This window comes from Egretta garzetta, unplaced genomic scaffold (genome assembly GCF_000687185.1).
Source record: "Egretta garzetta isolate BGI_Z169 unplaced genomic scaffold, ASM68718v1 scaffold38, whole genome shotgun sequence".
Taxonomy (NCBI): domain Eukaryota; kingdom Metazoa; phylum Chordata; class Aves; order Pelecaniformes; family Ardeidae; genus Egretta; species Egretta garzetta.
The window spans coordinates 2,879,139-2,892,223 of record NW_009260667.1 but is presented as its reverse complement, the minus strand read 5'-3'; the positions used below and the strand labels follow the sequence as shown (position 1 = coordinate 2,892,223).

General features: G+C 40.1%; 1 protein-coding gene across 3 annotated transcripts in view; it reads left to right on the top strand.

The window, feature by feature from the left end:
• The window catches only part of VEZT (vezatin, adherens junctions transmembrane protein), a 56,890-nt gene extending 49,837 nt beyond the window's left edge, over window positions 1–7,053 (top strand). For all 3 annotated transcript variants that reach the window (XM_035901052.1, XM_035901051.1, XM_035901054.1), the window contains exon 12: window positions 2,651–7,053. In XM_035901052.1, coding sequence (XP_035756945.1) covers window positions 2,651–3,249 — 599 coding nt within the window. In that variant the 3' untranslated portion in view covers window positions 3,250–7,053. The remainder of the gene's footprint in view (window positions 1–2,650) is intronic.
• Window positions 7,054–13,085: the final 6,032 nt, after the last annotated feature.

Here is a 13,085-nt window from a genome sequence, read left to right as displayed (position 1 = left end):
TACAGAAAGAGTTCTTGTCAGGAGAGCTTGCATAGGATATTTCCTGATCTAGGTTAGCAGCTGGTGCCTGTCCACATCAGTATATCCTCAGGCCATTTGTGGCCATAGCTGGAAAGAGTCAGCTGACTCCTGTAGTCTTCTGTAGCTGTTCACCTGAAAGCCTTTGTGGCTCATGTTGTTTCCATTCCTTTCCATGTATAGGTAATGCATTGTTTTAGAAATAGAGATTCAATGGTGGGGAGAGAAGAAAGTATGATTTCCTCCAGCTGCCTAGGACTAATCATTGATTACTTCCATCCTGTACAAAACTGGAAAACATGAGGGTGGTTCATGAAAGTAATTAATATTGTCTCCTTTTGGCTCAGAGACCGTGCGTGTCTAATCTGAAAGACTGATATGGACAGTAGACATAACATTTTCTACCTGTTTTTAAGGAATTTCTTCATTATCTCTTCAAAAGAAGCACAAGTCAGTTAAATACAACATAATGGACCCTGGCATATTACTGCTGCAGACGTTAATTTATCTGTACGCCGAGTCATTCCTTAAAGAAACATTTTTGTGAGCTTTCCACATTTGTGACTTGCTTTATCTTGAAGATTTAAACCCGTAAAGGTTCATATTCTTGTCTCCGTTGGCCCAAGCCAATGGATGGCCATGAAATCACACTTTTCCATAGGTCTCTTAAATCTTGCTTTTACAGGATGATCATATTCCAGAAATCCTGTGTTCTTCTAACTTGTTGTGGATAAAGATCCTGAAATATTCAAAGGTTTTAATCTGTTAGTCAAGGCACCCAGCAAGCCATTCTGATTTGTTAGGGTTTTAGTTCACTGAAGGAGGGGCTGGTGAGGGTTTTCACATAAAAGAGGTCAGCTCCAAACAAGCTGATATGTCTAAAGAACACAGCATGAAGTCAACTGGAGATGACAGGTTGGACTCCAGAAAAAAAACATCATCATAGCAGAGAACCAGGCTAAAGAAAATTTGCCCAGGCACAGCATCATGGTAATACAGCTACAGTCTAGTCTGGGCAGTAGGTAATTTATGGGAGTATAGGCGAGCTTATATTTTTGGTCCTCTGGCATCCTGTTGAGCCAGTAAAATGGAAGTGGTTTTGAAGAGGTCTATGAAATTGTTGGTGGCTTCATTTTCATTTGTCAAACATTGTAAAGCAGCTCTCTTCTGGTGCAAAATCTCTTCTAGCCTTTCCCCTAACATCTTCCCTCAAAAAATTCATTCTGTCAATGGTTGCGTTGTACCCAGCTGTTTCCCCTTCTCCCAGCTTGTCCATATAACAGTTCTTATACAGCCGTTCCTCAGATTTGGAAAGCTACACTCTGAGAATGGATTAATTCCACCTTACTTATTAACTAATCCAATTCAGCAAATTGGCCAGCTACCAATCTGAAGTATCTATTTATTTTTCGAGAAATTTTGGCTTTGGAAGTATTCTTTGGAGGAAGTAAGCAACAACTTTGCCCCCAAATGATAAGATTACTGTGCGTATTCCTGCCTCTTCAAAAAAATGGGCAGAAATAAGCAGCAACATGTTTTTTACAAGATGGAGAAGGAACTACCCAGTTAACACTTGAGATGAGTCTGGTGCAGTGCTCCTTTGGTATATAAGGTTTTAAAACAGACAATACAATACCCATTCAAAGCCACAGGCTTTCAGTGTGCTAATGACAATAGCTATCAATGTGACAACCTAATGATGCGCCTGCCTTCAGCTAGTTAAAGTAAATATTACTGAAATAGGATGCGGTGGAAAAATCCTAATACCGTAAATTTTGTTTCCCGTGAAAAGTTTGTGTATTTCCCAGAGTTATTTTCATCTCTGCTTACAGGGGTAAAGTCAGAATGGAATTAGAAAGGGAAATGCCACTTGGGAATCTGCTGTTGCCGCTCTCATTTATGTTCGTGCTGCTACTCTAATGGAGCTACTGCAGTTTAGGGAATCTGTTACTTGGAAATGGACACTATATCGTTTTCTTAAAAAGAAAGACGTCTGTTCTTCAAGAAGTGATTGTACCAAGTTATACTAACCCTTAACACTGGGAGGAGAGACTTCCTGGCAAGCATCCCGTTGCTGGCAATGGGACTCGCTGCTGCTACTAACTTCAAGAGAGGCTAAATTAAACCACTCTTTATTTGTGAGGACACCTTACCTGACTGTATGAATACGTGTTGTACTTGTATGTTGTGATGTATGAGCTCAGATATTGCATATAAGGACTTTTTCATTGTACCAGCTGTCTTTACTGGATTAGGTAAACTGTTGTTTCAAAGACAGTTCAAATCTGTACCCAGTGCAGTAGTTCTGCTTGTTTTTTACTTGAACACTGAATGTACCGTCTGTGTTTGATGCTGTTTTTAAACATCATGAATTTCACGCTCTCTTTTTACGTCACAGATTTTTAAGGAGTAGTTGCAACAAGTAGCTATCACATTTTGATTCAGCTTTGTGGTTAGAAAACACTTTTTCTTTTAAGTTTTCTTTGATTGTGTTTTTTGTTACTGTTGTTTTGATTTTATTTTTTGATCCATTTTGACCTCTACAATCTTGCATCTTCTCAAACACAAATAAATTATTTATATATTGCAGCTTGCTTTTAGTTATCATTTCATTTTTTTCCCCCTTTTTAAGCTGCAGTGAACCCCTTGTATCCTGTAGAACCGCTGAAGCTACTAAATAATTTGGAATCACATATGAATTCAGATACAGAAAAGCAGGACTGCAGCCAAAGTTGTGATAAACCTGAAGAAAAAGACTCTAATCCAAAAGCGAATGCTGCCGATAAAAGCAGGACAGAGTATTTGTACGAAGATCCCGAGATGGAGAAAAACAAAGACGGTAGTACTGATGAAGGTATTTCTACAGGGGCTGAAGAAAGAACGTGTTATCAGCGTGAAGGGGAAGCTGAAGAACTCAAGGCGAGTAATATGGATGGAGTAAAGGTTTCACAGCCTCCCTCTAAGGATGCATTGCATTCAAAAATCAAGCATAGGCTGGCCCAGCTCCACATATCAACAGATTTAAACTTCACATCTGGTCTGGCTGCACAAGTTGCTGCCAGGTCTTTCACTTTTACTACAATGCAAGAAGAGACTTTTGGAGATGAGGAAGAGGAAGAGGAGGAGGAAGAGGAGGAGGAGGAGGAGGAAGAGAAGACACAGAAGTGTGACGACCTTGTGGAAGACTGTGAGAATGAAGACAGGGGCTCTGAAAGTGAAGGAAAAGTGTAAGTCTCAGCTGAACTTTGTTAAACCAACAGCAGGCAATTTGATGGAAAAAAAACTAAGGTGGGGGTTTGAAGATTAAAATATTAATGGAAAAAAAAGGAGGCCTAAATATAATACATCTTGTTCCCTGAGTCTGATACGCTAAATAGGACTTCTAAGTATACTGAGAATTTGCAGGTAAGAGAAGTTTAGGCTGCATCCAAGAAATAGTTGGCTGTTGCCTTTTTAAGATCCTAGTGGTGGGGTTTGGAATTTACCTTTGTGTTTTCCATTTTATTTATTTATATTATAATGTATTGTGGGTTTTTTTCCTAAAAAGAAGGAAAAACAATGTCTTGAATTACAACAGACTCCGTTTTCTTTTGCTCTCTGATTCTGTTGTCATGGTATCAATGTTTGTTCCAACAAAAAAGCCAGGACATTTGTTTTGGAAGAACCTGAACTGTTCCCTGTGATCTTCCCCCACCACTTCCGTTTCACTTCTCGTGTCTGCAGTGTGTTGCCTAAGCCACCGTAGGCATTTGTGATTCTGTCGCTAGTGATGTGGCTCCCAACTAAAATGTAGAATTTTAAATAAAAACTTGAAAGAGCTAGTATTTGATGTGTCCTGGGGTATGGGGCTGAAATAGTATAAAATTAGTCATGCTTCGTATTAAGGTTTACTTAGAATTCTATGAAGGGTTAATAAATGATTTCTAGGTGTTGTAATTCATGTCAGAGAAATGTGTAGTATATGTTAGAGAGGGTTATAAGCACATCAGTAGCAAGTACTGTAGACAGCTAGAAGCTATCTGTTGGACTGATAATAGATGAGAAGTAAACACCCGTTTATTAAAACAGCTATTAATTATTTGTTAACCTTTTGTAAATTGAACCTTAATATAATTGTTTGATTTGATATAATGATTGATTGTACATTTTTGTTTATGTCCTGAAGTAATTTTCTTAAAGCAAAATTATCTGAGTGCTTAACAACATACGGTATTTTGTTTAATCAGCATACTCGCTTTTCCCTAATGTTCTGTCATTTTTCCTTAGATCACAACTATAGCCTGCGTGATTAAGAATCCATGAGAGAACAAGAATTGTGTATTTTCTAAGGTGTATCTTATAACTTAGTTGACACCGGTCTGGATGTTTGGTACGAGGTTATGTGGGTTGGTTTTTAATCTGTGGTGGTGTTATGGGGAGCAGCAAACAGATGCTCACCTCGCAGAGGAGCTGGTTAATGGTTTCACTGCCTCTCTTCCTTTTGCCCTCTGACACAAAATGAAGCAAAGGTCTCGTGTCTCTGGTGGCGAGAGAGTTGCCTCCTTGTATGGAGTGCTCTACCTGCACCTGGATACATTCCGAGTCACAAAACACCTCATCAGTTACTTAGGGTATTTATTGCCTCTTGCTGATTCTACAGAATAAAGGGGTTTGTAGATGGAAGTGCTTTGGAGCAGTATCTTTCCTAGGATGCTGTCCTGGGAAGTGGGGAAGCTAACGAAGGTCAGCAGGATAGGGTGGAACTCTTGACCATATGTCAGAAAAAAGTGCTTTCTTTCAACCTCCCTCTCTTCTATTAGAGATTTTGTATGAACGCTCTTAAATACGTGGCTTCCTTCACAGACCACAAGGAGGTAAATGTCCATTGATAGAGAAGGGAGTATGTGACTGACGCTGTTCGTTCTTTCACAGAATAATGCCTCTCTTCTCCCTCACACACAGCTTTTGGGAAGAGAATGATTTGCCGTTCTTCATTAACCAGTAACACTGTGTTCTCTGCCCTTAATTTTGTGGGGAAATTGTAAAAGAAAAAAAAAGATGCTTCTCATAGTGCGTTCAGAAGCTAAGCCCTCCTCTTAGTGGTAGAGCATGTTCTTCTGTAACCTGTAAAGGTTAGGCTAAGATGATGAAACAGTTTTATTTTCCCTGTGGTAAGCAATTTTTTTTAATCGTCTAGAACAACTGCTTTGGATAAATTGTGTTTGAAGCATTGTCCATGCTTCTGAAAAAGAAGTCTTCCTCATCCTTGACTTGAGATCCTTGAGTTCACAAAGTGCCCAGATATTTTTTGTTCCTAGCTAATTGTTCTGACTGCCGAAATGTATGTTCCATTAATACTGTTCCATGAACTCATCCACTGGCATCTCATGATCTAATGTTGTATATCCCAGGAATGGTACTCCTGAACTTTTCCCACAGTATCCAAATCTTAGTTTACAATGTGTGTGGCTATCATACCAACCTGGAAAAATGATCAGATTTAGGATATGATTTATCACTCTCCTCACAGTTTTGGATGAAGTCAGTAGTAGCCTGAGTGCTTTGCATTGCTACTAAAACAGGTTTCAGATCTCACATTTATCAAAGTTGCTAGTTCTTTATTCTTTTGCTGCAGTCCTTAGCAAAAACCTGGAGAATCTACGTTGGTGACTCACTTGGGACCTAGTTTTATGGTACACTGGTCTTGGTGATAAACCTGGCCTAAGAAACCCCATCCATCATTAGCTGTTCATTTTTCACCAATCAGCTAGGTCAACACAGGGTTTTGTGGCCATATTATAAACCGGCTCATGAGCCCACTTGGGTCAAAAATCCACCCTTTTCAGGGGTTACTTTTCACTGTTCTTATTGCAGTGATGCAGTTTACAGCATTTACCTCCTAACAGCTGTATCAGCACACACTGTGGTGGCTGGCGTGAGGCTCAGGATTGCTCACGTTTGCATTATTGGCAAAGACGGTGTAGTGTGAAATTACAGCCTTGACATTAGACATGGGCATGATCAAAGGATGACTTTTTGGAGCGAGTTCTGATCCTAATTTGAACAAACAGATTTTCTACAAGCGATTTCCATGGTCTGTCTTAACACAGTCTTAGAAGCTGCACGTATGAACAGCTGGGCTCACTTGCGTTCTCTGCCTCTCGTCACAGCTATATATAACAGCCATCAGGTCACTTATTTTGATTTATTTAATATTCTCCCTGCAGCAAAATAAGGCTAACAGCGTACAGCGCACAAAGCATGGCTTCACTTGATTTGATCACCAGGTTCCATCTACGTATAAATAGCCTGTTATAATCCAGATTTCCTCATAATTATGTAATTTGGAAGGACAGTGCGTACATGCTGTAGACTCCTTCAAGAAGCTGACAGGTGTCTTGGCAATCTTAATTCATTGTTGCATTTAACATAACATGTATGAACACACTGAAGTGTGCATTAGTGCTTAAGAGTTGTGTTGATATATTGAACATGTCGAGGTCTGAGTGCTGTGCTGTGTTCTTTGGCTCATTACCCTAGATAAGGATTTTTATGAAAACAGAGCATTTACTTCTTAGAGCTTTGTAACTTTTTGAAATGTTAAATCAGGAAATCCATACTAAATAATGGGTTATGCCAAAGGATATCAGCAGCCAAAATTCTTTGCGAAGAAGCAGAGCTAACAATAAATGCATTTTCCCTATTCCATTTCCAATTAGTAGCTCAGTGAAGTTGTAAAGAAGCAAGTAATTATGTAGGGTTAAAAAATTTCTTATCCTGTCCTACCTGGAAGGCACTCCAAAGATGTTTGAGAAATATCAAAAGAAATAACAAAGTATACTTGATTCTTAAGTTGGATTGAAATCTAGCACTACAGTCTTTTATCTCACTTAACTTTACAGCTGAAGATCTAGGTAAAGGCTTAAATGGGCACAAAGATCTGTGATAAGAAAATGACTTGTCCCTTTTTTTAAGTGTATGTCTTCATGACAGAAATGAAACAGTGGTGTAATGGAAGCAAATTCTGAGAATTACAGGTAATCAAGCATCTTTCAAATGGAGTCAAGTGTGCCTGTGTCAACTATAAGATTCACAATTGTGAAGGCTTCTGCTATCAGTTGCAGTAGTGAGACAGTTTTACTCCCGACAGGGGATTATGCATCTTTATTATAGTCTTTTACAAACCGGAAGATTTGTCAGTCATGTTTTTTAATTTTCTTTTTCAAACTGAGCAAGTCCACTTCTCTCAGTCCTTCCACAGAGCTCGTGTTTTCTACCTTTTGGTTGCTTTCCTTAGAAATCTGTCCAAAAGCGTGGTGCAGTACTCCAGACGTAACCTCAGCTGTGCTGACTATGGAGTAATAATCACCTCCCATAAAACACTGAACCACTCAAATATATTTGAGTCCATATAGGAAAAAAATCTTTTCGGATCTTTTACCCCTAGCTATTAGGCTGACAAATGAAAATATTTGGTCTAACGGAGGAGAAATATTTATTCACTATCAGCAGGATTTGGCTGGACAATGTTTTTCTTTGCTAACAAAACAAAAAGTTATTAAATCAAAATGATCTTCCAACAGCTGCCACCTGGTCTAACACAAACTAAAGATGCCAAAAAACACTTGTTTAAATTTCAGCTTGACTTTTCAGAGCTGTTCTGGTCTCTGATGAATAAGTATGTATCACAAAATATATTATCGCACAAGAAACATGGCAGTGGATACAGGGGTATCAGAGATGAAACCGAAGGCTTCTGTGGCTAATTTTTAAAACGCTTGGAGGTGTGCTTTATTCATAGTCTCATGATATTTAATTCCCTCATGTATATGTTTTTATTTTACCACCTTGAATTTTAAATGTCAAAAAATGCACTTTGATTTATTTGACTTGGAAATTTGTGCAGTAATTAGGTAAGTGGTGATGGTACTGTAACTGTGATAATACGACACAGCCATAGGAAGGGGTGAAATCTACCTACCAGGAACTTCACTTTGTAGACGGATACAGCAATATAGTTTGAGCTACAAATCAGTATGTAACTGTTCTCGATATTCTGCCTCACTTTTCACGCTGCCACCTCTTAAGTTATTGGCAGACTTGTCGGAATAAAACTTGGCTCAACAGCTTGAATGCTCTGTTAGCCCACGTTACACTTTCTGAATTTAACATAGGATTCTAAAGAAGTGACTATAATTTAGTAGACGAGGGAAGAGAGTTTGTTTCTCTGTTACAAATTATTTTAAAAGGGTTGAATAGGACCAAAACTTGAACACTTTCACATGATGGGCATATTTTTACCTTTATACCTTCTCAGCTTTAAATCTTAAAGGCCTCACAGGCAAGCCTGCTTTAGGGAATGCCATTCTATAGCGGCTTAATCCAATCAGGGTCCAGGCTGCCATGGCCCTGCCATGGCCGTGCGACCTCAGTCCCTCCTTTAGGCTGGCTTTTGTAACCGTTCCGTGATTTAGGACCTGGATCTGGCTGAAAATGCACCATTGCTTTAACTTTCAGCTGGCTCCCTCAACTAATTCATCGTGTGGTTAAAAAAGCACTAAGCAGCATCTCAGGGGAGCAAGGGGGGAATATGTGCCTGGGTGATGAGGAGGAATGCCATAGCTCAAATTTAAAGCAGTTTAAATTAATGTCTACATGCTGTGAGTTACATCATTAGTGTCTGTACTGAAGTGGGATAAACTCAACTCCTTATGTTGCTTCCTTCATCTCCGTATTTTCTGTTGATTGAGGATGATGCCACTTATTATTTTCCTCATTTTGACTCCGTTTGTTTTGTTCTTCAGGCCTAGGCTGCCCAAGACCTGTTATGTCTTATTCCACAGAGTCTCTAAGAACTGTTTATTATACTGCCGGTAAAACTGAAATTATCATGCATGGCTTTTTTCTGCTTACTGTTTTCACCCTTCTGGTCCTTCTAACACCCTTGGTCCTCTCCCTTTACCACCACTCTTCAGAGGTTCAGATTTTAAAATAATACACAAATTCTTTTTGCGTGTGTTTGTAATGCAGCTTGATTCTTCTGTATCTTCAGCATTGGAATGACTAGATCTAGAAATGGTTACTGACTTTGCCACTTGACTCGAGAGCCAAAACAGAAGGTGGACACCATAATGGGGAGTACTACAGTCAAAACAGAAATAAAAATGTATAGCAGCTCAAATTTATTCCACGCTTTTGGTGCATATTGGCTTTTTAAAGTAGCTCTGGCTTACTGAAAAACACCAGTTCTGTTTTAGAAATAACTGCAATTCTAGCACAAGGTCCCAAAATAAGTGTCATTATTTGGCCTGATTTGTGCTCAAATCTTAACATTTAAAGACTGCTTCCTGACCTTCTCCAGCTGCGTCGACAAGAACTGAAAATAATCTCAAATTTCCAAATAGAGAGTGACCAATGCTTTCCGTTACTTTGTGCTATTAAAAAGAGGTCCATTCCTAAATAAACAAAAAGAGAAAAGTCAGTGCTTAGTATCGTCAGTAGTCATTACTAACGGAGAATCATGCATTTGATCTCAATAGAAGCACCACGAATGAGGACTGCTTATAATGTTTGATATCTGTGTTTCTAAAATAATGATAATAATAAAAGGCTTTAAATGTATTATGGGATAAAAGCCAGAAATCTATTAATTGTCCTCCAGCTCTTTCATCCAAAGCCATGGCTGGTCAAATTTAAACAAGTTCATGCTGTCTGTTCCTATGCTGCTCAGTGTGACATTGCACCCAAAATTTTTAACGTCCCAACATGAGTGTTCATAGACAGGCTGCATGCACCTGTGTGCTTGAGGTCTACAGAACTTGTAGAGATAAGGAACAGTGCTGAGTGAAACCTGTACAGGAGGGGGATGCCTCAGAAGCATTTGGGGTCTATCATCTCTGTCTTGCTCTGTTGCAGCACCCATGCCATATACTATCCCACTCATAAACTTCTTCCTTCTCAGCTTCCTCTTCATAGACCATACAAATCAATTGTAGAGGGGTTTGATTTTGTTTGTTTCTTGCCCAGGTTACTATCCTTTACTGCACTGGGCAATATATTTCCAATAGAAGCTTAAACATTAGTGGCCACACTGCAAAACACGAGGCCTGGGGCACACAAGGCCTGGAGAAGCTCTTCTGGTTTGACCACTTCTGGGAAGGGTTGTACTGAGGTGATTGACTATGGGGGTGCTGAGCTCGGCTCCATGATTCTGCCAGTATCTTTCAAAGCTCCAAGTTTTTGCTAGGTCCGTTCCTTCCTCCAGCGGTCTCTCTCTTAGCAGTCTTCAGCTCTTTTCCAGCATTCTGCTGCCAACTCTTCAGGAACTTGGCCACCTTGTCCCTTCATTTCTGAACCTGTTGTCTAAACTCTATGAAATGGTTAGAGGGAACACACACCGAGGTGCTGCTGTGCATTCCCAGTCAAAAACTCACAAACAAAAGGATTCTTAGTGCTGGTAATTTGTCTGTCCTGACTTTCCTTCCAGGGAGCGTTGACCTCCATTTCAACCTGGCCCTCCTATTCCTTCCTGGACTTCAGAACATTCACTTCCAGAAATCTCCCTCCTTACTGATCATAAGATGGTAATGTCTCCCCAGCAAGACTGATCCTTGAACACACATTCCTCATTACATGAACATTACTTGTTCTTTCCAACAGGAGAGTGGCACAGTTATGGCTGAGCCTGTGTTCCCCTCAATAAACTTGCTTCTTCCTGCACTAGGGGCTCCTCGAACACACTCACCAGCTGCTATGCCAAGGTGCTTTGGCTCCACAGCTACCTAGCCATGAGCTCTGGAAGCTCTGGCATCTAGAAGTTGTGCTTAAACCTTTCCCACTGTCAAAGAATATGTGTCCTCAGAACAAAGTTACTACCAAATCTCCCCTGAATTGAACCATTTTAATTTTTTATTAAGCAGCATTAAATGGATTGTTTCTTAATTTGATGGGTTTGTGTGAGGGTTTTCTTAAATATATATATACACATATATATATATATGCTCACACACTCTTCATATTGTACATGTGTATTGCCAGGTAGCACATTGAAAGGCTTGTCTAGCAAAGAAGTTGTATCTTTCTCGTATGAAACTTTTCCCGTTACTTACTCAGAAAGTAAACAAAAACAATTCTTGCTATCTAATGGCAAAAGAACTGAATTCTGGTCTACCAAGCAGGCTGTGTGGAGGTATTTAAAGTGCACGCAGATTTTACACCCTTAATTAGCTATTTAACCTTGTTTTCTCTTATCAAGGCTTTGCACCTGAGCTGCTGTGAGTGCCTGTATGCCCACCTGCCCTGTCTTAAACACATAAACAAATAAATGTTCCTCAACACTTCCTGCCTGCTAAGCCTTAGCATTTCCCAAAACAGGGCCTAAGGGCAGCACAGATTGCCAAGGAAACCACAGGGAAGGGAAAGGAAAGAATCTTGATAAGCTGCTGTTTAACTGAGAGCTAAAATATAAGAGGAAATGTTTAAAAGAACAAACTGCAGCAAGAGACTTCTGGCAGGGCTACAGAGGGAAATCGCATGTGATACGCTCAGAAGTTCGCAGACACTGGGAAGGATCCACAATTCCTTTTCAGTGTGGAGACAGGAAATGTTCACCAGACTAGCAGTCTTCAGCAGCTCCTAAAAAAAATCCTCTATTTTATCTACCCTTCGTTTCCACAGAAAGACTCAGCCCCGCTGTGCTGGTGTATCAAGCTGTATGTAAATCAATCTCCGTATCTCTTCCTTTAAGCTCTGTACGACGCCAGCCTCTTTCCTTCGACTGCACTGAAAACCCGTGTGGTTTGGCTCTGCTGGGAGCCTCTTCTGCACCTGCCCTGCCAGTTGCTGAGGCTGCTTTAAACGCAGCTGATTAGATCACCCTCAAGCAGGTTTAGATCAGCAGGCCTTTAAAGCAGGTATGAAGCCTGGGGGCTGGTGGTGTTAAGGCTCCAAGAACTAAAGTTCTGGGTTGGATGTAGGCCGTAGCAGGAAGACGTTCCTGGGTTCTGCCCTTTCTTTGGGATAGGGTTTCTTGCCTGTGGTATTTTCCCCAGCCCTTTTGTTTCTCTTTTTCTTACTTTCCCACTTTACCTCCTTCCTTTTTCCCATGGATATGAATTGGGACCTCAAGTCTTTTTTACGTATTTGATGATGTGTATCACCAGGACTATTTTTAAGGCATTTTAAAAAAATTTTGGCTGGGTTTCCCCAGTTTCAGAAGTCATTCTCTCAACTGTAATGCTAATCACTTTCAAAGTCTTTTTGGTTGCTATTATTTCTTCAGCATCTGTAGTAAAATCCTGCCTCGTTGCTGCGTGTGTCACTTTTTCTCCTTATCCTGTATCCCTGACGGCTGCCTAGGTGGCGTGGATGTGGATTACCCGTCCTTCAATTAGTAGTGATTGAATGGAACAGGGAATGCTTTTATAGGGAGGCATAAATGCTGTATCAGCACTGTGTTTGATCTTTTATGCAGAAGTTTATTTATAATGCCTCTTTCGTCCTGAAGATGAAATTAATTTTAAGCAATCCTGGCAATAGTTAGTTTCTGCAGTATATTTTGCTGGCTCCTTAGTGCAAGCACTTTAGTAATGAACACTGGTTACTCTTGTCTAAATAAGTGATGACTGAAGAAAGAATGTTTTTCTGTGTCATATGCTTCCAGTTGCACCTTTCCATCATCTTTCAGCGATGTGTATGCTTTGTAACCATGTGACAACTATTAGCAAAATCCTGTTTAGCACCATATAAATGGGTGGGTAGGTGGGGCTTTAGGAAGAGAATAATGTGTCAGTTGAGGAGACTGGTAGCAGGTAGGTCTTTTAACCTAGGAACTGGGCTTAGGTGCTCTGCAGGAGATGTCTTCTGCTTGTCTAGCGGCATGACTCCTAAGAAACAGACTTTCTCTGTACGCTTCAAAAGTGCCAAAATGGTGGCAATAGCAGAGACTGGCTCCTTTTATCTGAAGCTTTGTGGCTCACTCGTAACGCTTAGCCTTTATTATCAGAACGCAGGCTGTGTTCTGCTGATGTTAGGAGCTGTGGCTGATGCACACTTCTTCCTCTAAACTTTCTCTGTATTGGTTTTAAGGT